Here is an 11,465-nt window from a genome sequence, read left to right as displayed (position 1 = left end):
GGTAATTAGTAGATAGCAGCGGATCCTGCACTGTCTCCAGGAACTGATAAAACTGTCAAATAAAATTCCAGCTTGCTTTTCAAAACAATGTAATGTCGCTTTAACAGCGGGGGGTTCAGTCCTGGGGAAAGTGCTTCTTTATTGCACTTTATTGCACAATGTTCAGTATTAATTCAGTACTAATTCAGTATTAAATATCTGGTTCTTTGGAATTACAAAAGTGGAAAGTAAAAAGTGGTAGTAGGAGCAACACAATTCATTTATATTTTGCTTGTTAACATGGTTTGAACTAGTAGTCTTAACTTAATTACAGAGAATGTTGAATGTACTAGTTTCTTTCAAGTTGATTGAAATTAATCAATTTAAAAATAAGTTTCGGTCTCGATACCGTCAGGGAGTGACGCCAATGCCTCCGGAACAAAAGGTAGCGCTAATGCGCCGGAAAGAAAAAAAAACAACAACAACAATAAAGAGACCAAAATAAGGACCGCGAACGTTGGGGGGAGTCTCCATATTCTTCGGCAAGAAGTGACGCAGTCTCTGGAAAGGCAAATACTTCAAATGTTTACATGCACCTGTTCGGGTGAGTTAGACGACAGTCCACTTTATGTGTAATTTCAAATATAGCAATTACAACTGTCCGTGAACTTTATCTAACTATGTATGCGTATTCGCATTACAAGATAGGGAGCGATAGCTATCACCCGCTAGTGCTAATTTACTGTCGACAAAAGTCGTCAGTTCAGTAATTGTTGACACATGTTGAGGACTGTGTTCTAGAATATCTTAAGGTTCTTACGGTTTTATTTTCCATCTTGCCATTGTGTCCAAAAATATATACATACATTTAAAAGGCTCTATAGCAATAAGTACTCTCACTTTTCCTTGAATTAAAATCTTCATTTACCTTGAGATACATAATATAAGGTATTGATTAAACGTTAATTCTATTTTTCACCTTAATTTTAGTCCATTTTTTTTAACTTCATATATTTGTCTAGGCCGTCTTTCTTTCCAATTTTTTTGAACTATTGTTATCTACCTCATCGTTTCAAATTCCCTTTTATCTTCCTTCACCACGGAGTAAACAGCAAAGAAAACTTTAGAAAAGAACTGTGCACTCCTGGACAATTTATGCCAGTTAATTCTGTTAAATTAAGGCACATGACCTAATTTAAGATGCTAACATGAAATTATTTTGATTATTTATTATGATGTAGATGCTGAATGAGAGTGCATCGTTTAAGGGGTCTGTGTCTACATAGGCGAAGATCCAGATAACCTTCTACAGGAATATGTGGTATGTACGTTCTACTTCCACACTGCTCTTATTCTCATTCATAATTACTTATACTGAAAATATTAATTAATTAAAAGCATGTGTATTATAATTTTCAATATATATATTACTGTTTCATAACAAAAATGTACACAATGTTTCTGTTTGTTGGTAAATTAACTTAAAGCAAGAATAAATGGTTCTAAAGACATTTTGTCAAATTCAACAAATCCCATGGCCTGTCAGCTGTCTGACCCCCAATTTATACCTCCATTCTAATTTTCACTCTACATACATCTATAGTATCAGTATTTTATGTTTGTCCTTTTCTTGGTGGAGCTTGCTTCATTTCACAACACTCTCACTCAACAAGAGAATGCTGGGAGATTATGCAACAGCAATAGCTGTCTTAGACGCATTCATCACCAGTTTGCTTACATTTTTAAAAAATATAAATCTCATCATTATTTGTCCGTGAGTGTTTGGGCCAACTTGCACTTGACTAAACAGTGTCACAGATCCAGCTTTTATTGATGCTCTGCACAGTTTTACAACCTCGAACATTAACGTCATCGTAAACCTATTCTATTGGGAATGGATTTGTCACAGAACATTAACGTCATCATAAACCTATTCTATTGGGAATGGATTTGCCATTGAGTGAAAATGTGGTTTTCTTCTGTGATAAAAATTAATGGGTGGAATAAAGATGTCTTACCAAAGTTTGACCACTGTGAATCCAGAACAACAAGGTGCAATGTATAAAAAAAACAACAGGCCAGTGAAGGCTTGTGCAGCTTCATCACCAACTTGTTGCAATTTGCAGTTAGCATGTAATAATAGTAAGTGAGTCCCTTATTTGTCCCACAATAGGGAAGTTTGAGACTTTACAACCAACACAGGCTGCCACAGGAGGTGCATTAGGGAAATGTGGTCCCTCTGGGAATTGAACCCAGGACTCTCTGCTTTCTGCTTGCAAGAAAGGTGTGCTAACTGCTACGCTATAGAACCATTTCAGATGTCATAAAAGCGTAAGAATGGTTGATCTAGCTAATTGACCTTCTTGATGCCCGAGGGTCTTTGTGTAGAGGTGGCGTATTCCCATGTGTGCAGATGTTTTCTCCAACAGTCCAGTTACATGATGGATTAATGGCATAACTTGGCAAATATGACAGTGAAGGTTTAACGACAGATTGTGATTTTTTTTTTTTTTTGCGTATTCAGAAATTTTACAACATTTCAAGCAATCATTACCTGGGTCAAGATTGCACTTTCTCCACAACTTCACTGTTTTCCCCCCAGGGACTATAAAGGACCCACATTTCACAAAAGCGGAGAGGCGGTGTTACATTTCGTTCCACAGCCTCTAAACATTCACATTGAGACAGAAAGCCAATTTCACCCTTAATGGTTTGAACTTAGGAACACAATGACTTAACTTAGAGCCTCCAGAGTTTGATATAATGGTAGGAGGACTCAGCAGTCATAACTCTCTGTCAACTTAGTGTATACTGCAGAGGGTGGAGAAGGACCATATGCTCAACTATTACTTCATTGCAAGCAGTCTCTCTGGCAGAGGTCCTATTAAGACAATATTGTGCAACCTTTCTTCACGCTGTGATAAACGTGAAAACTTTATGTGATGATTAAAAACAACTAAAAACAGACTTCAGCACATGTTAAGGGAAAAGTTTAGGACTTATTAATGTTTTTAAACCTTTAAAATTTGCTCTGAAATTGTTGTTTACTACTATGAATGAGAGGCCCTATTCTGACAAAATGTATGTACGATATAAAACATTACGTAATCTGCCAGATTCACAATAGACAACGAAACGATGCCCTTTTATAAAAGCCCATAATAACTTAACTAAATCGTTACCCACAAGTGTACAGCATCACTATGACAAAGGATATGCTGTGTTGTATGAAACCTAAAACTCTTACCCCATCTAGTGGTTTGAGTAATTACATAAAAATAGAGAACCACCTCGGGCAGAGAGTATTTGCTCTGTGCAAAACTAACTACAATAACATATTTTTTGCAGTTTAATCTTACAAATGTGTTCTGTGGTTTTAATGTAGACAACAGTCACTTCATTATTGTTGGTTTGCAGTAAAACATTTGTGAATGACATCATTTTGAAATTAAAGGTAATATGTTTTCATTTCCACAGGTTCTTGCATTTAAGGACTGAAGATTATTCATCTCATACGGCCCACTCCACTTTTTCTGGGTCACAGGTGGAAGACAGGAGCCAATCCCAGCTGACATTAGGTGAGGGTGGGGAACACACACTGCCACAAATAACAGCCAACCAACCATTTACACTCATAACTGCATTTACTTTAGAATGTCCAATTAACCTGAACTCAACCAATCATGTTTAGACTGTAGGAGGAAACTGTAGAACCTGGAGAGAACCCATGTCCACACAGGAAAACAAGTCCACCCAGATGGACTGGAATTAAACTAGAGAACCGGTCATCTTCCTTCAGTAAGGTAAGAGCACTGACCATGTGTTCAATGTTTTTTTTTTGCATCAGGTCAGGTTTACCTGCTAGACATGGATTATTTGCATCCAAATGACAGAAAAACAGGGAGGAATAATATATAAAGCTAATGACAAAAACACACATACATGTCTTGATACATTACATTTTATTTTATATAAAAGAAGACAATGGTTGCAATATTAACATGTATTCACACACAGAGCCATCACTGGAAAACTACTGTATCCAACATGGCTGCCAGGCACTGAACAATGTTGGATGTCATTAAAACATCTACGTGTTCTTCCAAGTGTCTCTTGGGATCCTGTAGAAGGAAGAAGGGGAAGAGACATTCCAAATTAAATAAGCATTAGACAATACGTAACCTATTCACTGAAAAACAGAATATATTATGAATAACAACAAATTCCATTACCTGTTTTCCAACGTTCTTAATTGCCAGTTGCTCTGGGGTCATTTTATCCTCTTCTTCAACAGCCTGAGGTTAAAGTTGTAAAATAAATAAATATTATATATAATAAATCGTTATAAACATTTTCTACAATTTAATGCACTTAATGTAAATAATACCAGCCTCAAAGACACTTCTGATAGTGTCTTGACTTCCAATTAATTACAAGTTTTGTTAAAACAACAAACATTTTGGAATAAAAAAAAAAAAAAGTACCTTATTGTAGTTCTTGGCAAGCTCCAGCATTTCCTTGACAATAGTCTCATTGAGTTTGCAGTGGTCACTGTAGTCCTGAAGGGTCAGACCCTCCATCCAACTCTTCTTATGCAGGTTTAAAAGCATCTAAAGACAAAGGACATGTTTTTCTCTTCTTCTAGAAGAAACACTGAGCTGTGGATTATATCAAAACTGTATTATCAAAATCTGTCTCCCAACCTTTTATATCAAAACGGTATTATCAAAATCTGTCTCCCAACCTTTTGCTCCAGCTCATTTTTCCTGTAGTTGATGGTGATGGAGTAGTAATGTCTGTTTAGTCCATGAATCAGCGCCTGCGATACGAGATATGATGTCACTTTCAAACAACAAAAAGCATAAGTGTTGAGCACATTCAAGGAGTGGGACATAACGATTTTTGTCTGTGATAACACCAAGCACTTAGTCATACACACTGTACACAAGCTGCAGTTGGCCATAAAGTTTAATCTCACATGTGGTAACAGTTAGTGATGCAGCAAGAAGACTTGTCAACCACTTGGAGCCAAAAAGCTGTGTGGAATTCTAAGGTTGTCAGTGCTCCAGTGGCTCTTCAAACAAAAGTCTTGCTGTGAAATCAGTGCTTTCAGATGAAACAATCAAAAAAGGTGTCAGGAAATCACTTGTCATGAGGGAGCCACAGTGGGAGTTGGTGGAACAGCTGATTCCAGCACTGCAGTTTTTGGACAAGGCTATGGAAAGGATGTGTGGTGGGAGGCACGTAGGGTTGGCTTTCATTTATCCGGTGATTATGAACATGATCAACACCACTCTCTCTGTTGAAGTATTTGTCCCGGCTCCCGTTCACACCTTCAAGACCAAGACTTGAGAGCGTCTAACAGCCAAACTGGAGTCTAATTGCATGATGAAATCTGTCCCTACTGAGGCCTGCGTGACTGGTGCCCTGTTCCAGCAACTTCAGTTTATTCCAGAGAGTAAAACACAACAGTGAGTAAGCATTTGCCAAGCCCAGGTCATTGCCCTTGTGTTTTTACCAGGATTGAAAAAAACAACCTGAGACAGAGCAGGAATCTGAAGAGGACTATGTTTGCAAAATGAGGAATTTACTCCAGTGATATTTTTAATGACTCAAAGAATATGGATGATGTCATCACCCACTCGTTAACGTTTTTATCACAGTGTCGACTTAAAATTGATTTTGGATCAATTATTCTACCACAGTCTGAGATAGGTTGTGGTGAATGTATTACCTGGATTGATGGTTTATTGAGATGGCCCAAGTTTGATGTCGTTTGCCTTGGTTCATGACCCAAAACCATCATGTTGGCATTGATTAATCTAAAGGCATCAATGACGACCTGTGAGAAAGCAACGCAAAAGGAACATAAAACATTCTCATCAAGTTGATTGCCCTGTCTACAGCATTTCAAAAAGAAAATGACCAATTGACCAAGAAATAACTCACCTTTCCTTTGACACTCTGGATGGGATCCACCACCACTGCAACAGCTCGCTCAGACAAGGCTTCAAAGCTCTGCTGTGTGTTGATGTCAACACCTGACAACCAACAGCCAAAACCAGGGTGACTGTGGTACCACCCTACCACCATCTCTGGTCTGAGGATCAGCAAAGAGAGAAGATGTTTTAAGATATGTGTTTAAATGTGTATTATGCAGTACTGAAGAAAAGACAACAATCAGCAGAAAGGTGTAATAGCAATGATGTAAAGACATACGATACAAAATCGTAAGAGAAAAAAACAAAACATTAGGAACAAATGCAAAAGTGCACAGTATCAGGCTAGTATCAGTATCAGGAATTAGGATAAAAGCAACAACTCGATAAGCAAAGAATATTTCAAAATACAAAAACCTTTCAAAACATGCTGTCTCAAAACAACTTTAGTTTTACCTGCCAGTCTGTTTCAGCATGTCCAGCATCTTAGCCTGGAACACTGGATCTACTGCTTCAACACTAACACCCTGTAGGAATCACAATAATGATGTTAAGAGAAAAGGCAATGCATGAGTGCAAGATAATATTTTTATTTGTGTAGTGTGGTTCATTGATATTTTGGACTTCTGAGATTAGTAAAAATACATACTGTTCCTGACTGGGGCATGGCAAACACATCTATCACTCGCACTGTGTAATCGTCAACAAACTCTCCCAGCATCAGTCCCATGACCTCCATTGGTACACCAGCACGTCCATGTTTCAACATCTAGTGATTGAAGTGACAGTAGAAAATATTAAATATATACCGTTAAACATATAATTGTTAAAAAAAAAGTGCAGATATTGAGGAATTACCTTGAGCAGGGCCAAAGAGGAGATATACACCTGCTCTGCTGTGTCCACAGCTGGTGCATCTGTTGGGGGGCCCTAAAAGGACAAACCAACATTAATTTATCAGATGTTCCAGTCTTTCTCAAATGCAGCTATTGCTGCTCTATCAAACAACTACATTTCAATAAATAGTAAAAAAAATATGATCATCTTACCTGACCAAGTCCAGGCATTCCACCCCCAAGCCTAAGCAGCCGATCCATGATAGGATCTGTTTAAAAAGACATAACACGAATGAAGAGTTGTAACAACAGATACAAATATGAAATAAATTCACCATTAACGAATGGAACACAACCGAATCGCTAGCTAGCATAGAATTGGCGTTGACAACTGTATAACCTACAGACAATTCATTAAATTAATGTACTATATGCATGTAGCAATAAACAGGGGATGTCAGTAATAACCAAGTATTACTCCGTGGCTGTGTTCAACAACTAAAACAGTCAGTTTGTTAGAGAAAGCGGTGTTAGCCTGTTAGCTAAACCATGCTAAATTAGCCCGTGACATGTAGCAGCACTGAAACCAACTTAGTAAGAATTCTGGCTTTGTCTCCGCGGAGTAAAACATACATATTTAGACATATGGAATATACATATTTACTTACGTGCTTTCAAAACTATCTGTTGTTCGAGAGAATGTGTTTTTCTTCAGGAGCAGCAGAGTTAGTGCCGACTGGTTGCAATGAATCAGCCCGATTTGTGTTATTCATGCAACTACTTCCGTCGCTCCAGTGACATCACAGCTGACGATAGCGTAATACAGACACAAGAGGGCGAAATAGTTATAATAGCAGATTACATTATCTATGGAATTTGCACTACAACCAGTACTACTGCAACAATTACTGATGCTACTACTGGTGTTAAGTACAAATACTACTGCTGGTGTAATTAGTACTGTGAGTACGAGTAACTACTATTACTACTATTGATGCTGCTGTCGTTGATACTTTTACTTATGCAACTGCTACTTTTAGAAAAATGCCATTCATATTTTTTTTCCAAATTACATTTACATCATACTTTAAAGGTGCTTAGTTATCAACTATGAATTAGAGAGAGTAGCATTAATTATAACTGGAGTATATAAAAAAACTGTGAGCTATGCATTTTAGGTATTATCTGCACATAAAAGCTTGCTTTCCAGCACTCAGCTATGAATCCTTATCAGCAGCAGTAGGTGTGATATAAGATTCAGAGCCTCTATGTTAACACTAAGAAGAATGAGGACCTCTGTGATGTTTATGTGCCTACTCAAATTTCAACATGGAAGCATTTCAGTATTCCCAGAGGAGCCACAAACTATAAGCTGAGGTCACACCGTCAGTGGTTTTTTTCCCCCCCCATTTTGTTTTGGGAGAAATTGCTGTTTCATTTCATATATTCTCTAGCAGGGAGATAGATGCCAATCCTGCAGAACAGCTCTTAATATTGTGACCCAGCAGGGTTGCTGCCAGATAGGTCAGCTGGCAGGCTAATTCCTCTGGTGGAAGTGGAATGAGCAGATAATTATCCACATTCCTCAGTTCCTCCCTCTCCACACCCACCAGACCTCCTGCTACCTTGTCACCATTTAATAATCTCTAGGCTTTGAACCGGGATGGGCTTACCCCTGATTGGTTGTTCTGGTTTTCTCTTTGATTTGGCCTTCACTATAAAGACATGTATTATTAATACTAAATCCAAACTCAGGGGCTACAGTGTTCATCCCAGATTGGTTAGTAATGCATTGTCTCACAATGGTACTTTAGCAGGCACTGCCTTTATAATGATTTGATGCAAGCAATAAATGGATCTGTAAAGACAATACACGAGGCGATCCGTCATCAATTTTCCCTTTAAGTTAAGACAGTTTTCAGGTAATTGTTATTGCACGTGTGTTTTGATGCTTACATATGGTCAAGACTTTGCAGGATCTCAAATTAATTTATGTGGTTGTTCAATGTGCAATGAAGTCATTAAAAAAAGGCTTTTGTAAATGACTGGAAATAACACTTGTTATTTGAAGTGCAAGATATACACATCTCTGCTCAGTGATTAGTGAATTTGAAGCCGAGCAAATGTAAAAATTAAAAAAAAAAAGTCTTGAAGAAATCAATCAGATTAATCATTAATCTCATCTGCCTTGATGTGATAGATTTTTAATCAATAAATCCCACCCCAACCAGGTAAAAACCAACCGCAGACGTCATCTGTTAGAAGACTATTGCTGCTGATTATTCAGATAGGAATGACTTGTAATTCTACACCAGCATGAAACCTTAATCCTACCAGCAGAGGCAATCAGGAAGAGAAATCCGATGCTTTAAGAGCTTCTCTGCACCCTGGTAAAATTTGGACTTAGCTTTGCTCTGTAAATCAAAAGGAACAGCAAGAAAATAGAGGCCTGAGCACTTAAGTGTTTTCTGTGTGTGGATACAAATGAATGCAGTGAGAAAATAATGACACCGTGGAATGCGGCAGATACCCCAGTGCATCTCTACTGATAAACTAGTTTAAGTGATTGAATAAGGTCAAACGTGTTGAATTTCATGTTAAATATTTACTTTGAATTTTGCTGAAACAGCTTATATTTTATTTATTGTAAATAAAAGCAGTTAATTAAACCTGAATAACGGAGACAAATGCCTATAGATGGGATGCCTAAGGGGGAAATGGGCATCACAACCCTGGGGTGCAGGACAATATAAAAATTCCACAAGTTGCTGTCATTCAAAACACATTTTTTAAGACCCCAAATTATAGTAAAAACATTCAGGTGTTAATACAGTTTTCCTAGACCATGCATTTGAGCATTTAGACTTTTTATCGTTGCATTTGTCAACAATGTATAATGTTAGCAATGGATGAAACATCCAATTTCAAAAACAGTATGTTTATAAATTCATAATATACCACAAAAACCCAAACTTTGACTGATAACAATTTTACAAAAAAAACTGCATTTGGTAGTGTTTGTATTACATTTGTGGTTGGAAAGAGAAAATGAAAAGAGCTGGAGCACAGACAGCAGGTTTATTGAAGGGGTGGACCTGGTCTAATGAGGGAGGCTGTTCCTCACTCTGAGTGAAAAAGCTTTCAACATGGAATAGTGAATGTCCGTGCAAACTGTAAAGAGAAGAGGCCGAGTATTTGACTACAAAAATGGGTATTCAATATAACAATAGTTATAGGATATTGCACAAATGTCCAGCAGCAGTGACAGAAATGTACAGCAATGTGCAGTTGGAGTAACAAAATAGTGCATATGGCAAACTGAGAGCATTCTTGGCTGCACAGTAAAAGGAAGGAACGACCTGCAGTACTACTCCTCCAGGCATTTAAAGAAGAAAGAACCATCTGCTCAGCCTAAATACCCATTCTGATAAAGCCATGAAACTGTTGGACAGAAAATAGAAAACAATAAAACCCCGCTTTTTACATCAGTTGCTTTTCCTGGACCATAATGTTAAAAAAAAAACCACATTTACATTATCAAATTTAGGCATTTGTAAATTAATTTTGTCTCTTTTTTTTAAAGTGAAAATATTACAAGAAGGATTTGAATCCGTGCAATGGGCTGGCAAACTGTCCAGGATGTACTCCACCCTCGCACGTAGATAGCTACTTCCACGACCCCGAAAGGGAATAAGTGGTAGATAATTAATGGATGGGTGGGTCTTTAATTTGAAAATGCACTGAAACTATCCAGCAAAATGACAAAAATAATAATAAAAAAAAGCCTGGATATGTTCTCACTTAAAGTTTAATTCTATTTTTTTAAACCTGAACTAACATAACAATCGAGTTAAAACCCGGTCTTGATAACTGCTAAATCTTTTTTTTATTTTTTTTGAACAGTTAAATTGATTGTATAATACAGCTATTGATGCATCTGTGCATTTTATTTCGTTCCAAAACGGAGTCATTGAAAATGCTACATTGTCAAACCAAACCAGTCCTAATCAAGGTTCTCCAGGTTCAGTTTCCTGTCTGTGGTCATGGGCTACTTCCTTTAGTTCCTGTACCATTTTAGTCTTACCTGTAGTTCCGTGTAATAAATGCACATACAACCTTATAGATATAGAAATTTTCAAGGCACAATTCATTAACTGAAAACTGTCTATCCTAAAGGAAAATTGGTGACAGGTTGCCTGGTGTATTGTCCTAACAGATCCATTTATTGCTTACATCAGATCACTACAGACGATGTCACTGTTAGCACTTCTCACCAAAATGCAATAGGAAATATGCAAACAACGTATGGTTCAACCTACGGTTCATATAAGGGTGAACCCAACCCAACCCAAGTGATAAGCACTTGGGTTGGGTTATCCTGCATCTTAACCAGTGAAAGGCATTTGGGCCTGAGATTGCTGCAGCTCTCACATGAACAGGATGGCGAGGTAGATAGAAGTGAATTGATAATAAGTGTTCTTATGACCGGATTATTTCCATACCTAAACATTTGCTGTTATTTTAAAGCAACGAGACAAAACTACTACAATGTTAAAGTAATACTATTTGGTGAAGTACCTTTTTTGCATTGCACTTTATGTGTCTGTGTGCGCGCGCGTGTGTGTGTAATTTCATATTATATTTCATTGCATCCTGTATCTTTGACATGAAGTGAATTGGGGGAGGGGTTGAAAGAGGAAGTGTGTGTGTG

The 11,465-nt window shown here is 37.5% G+C and overlaps 1 protein-coding gene and 1 long non-coding RNA gene across 2 annotated transcripts; one reads left to right on the top strand and one right to left on the bottom strand.

Moving 5' to 3' along the window:
• Positions 1-400: 400 nt before the first annotated feature.
• On the top strand, positions 401-3,816 carry LOC112487051 (uncharacterized). The gene is made up of 4 exons (XR_003049776.1): positions 401-583; positions 1,221-1,300; positions 3,457-3,557; positions 3,671-3,816. It is a non-coding gene; the product is annotated as an uncharacterized LOC112487051 (long non-coding RNA).
• Positions 3,817-3,922: 106 nt separating this feature from the next.
• On the bottom strand, positions 3,923-7,578 carry psmd14 (proteasome 26S subunit, non-ATPase 14). The gene is made up of 11 exons (XM_008309965.3): positions 7,423-7,578; positions 6,968-7,023; positions 6,777-6,848; positions 6,568-6,687; positions 6,375-6,445; positions 5,929-6,079; positions 5,714-5,821; positions 4,724-4,798; positions 4,464-4,589; positions 4,212-4,274; positions 3,923-4,100 (listed from the first exon to the last, which is right to left on the bottom strand). The coding sequence occupies exons 2-11, from the start codon at positions 7,013-7,015 to the stop codon at positions 4,002-4,004; spliced, it is 933 nt and encodes a 310-aa protein (XP_008308187.1). The 5' UTR covers positions 7,016-7,023; positions 7,423-7,578; the 3' UTR covers positions 3,923-4,001.
• Between the last annotated feature and the right edge of the window lie 3,887 nt (positions 7,579-11,465).

Source organism: Cynoglossus semilaevis, chromosome 5, assembly GCF_000523025.1.
Source record: "Cynoglossus semilaevis isolate Cse_v1.0 chromosome 5, Cse_v1.0, whole genome shotgun sequence".
Classification (NCBI taxonomy): Eukaryota; Metazoa; Chordata; class Actinopteri; order Pleuronectiformes; family Cynoglossidae; genus Cynoglossus; species Cynoglossus semilaevis.
This window is presented reverse-complemented; position numbering and strand designations above follow the sequence as displayed.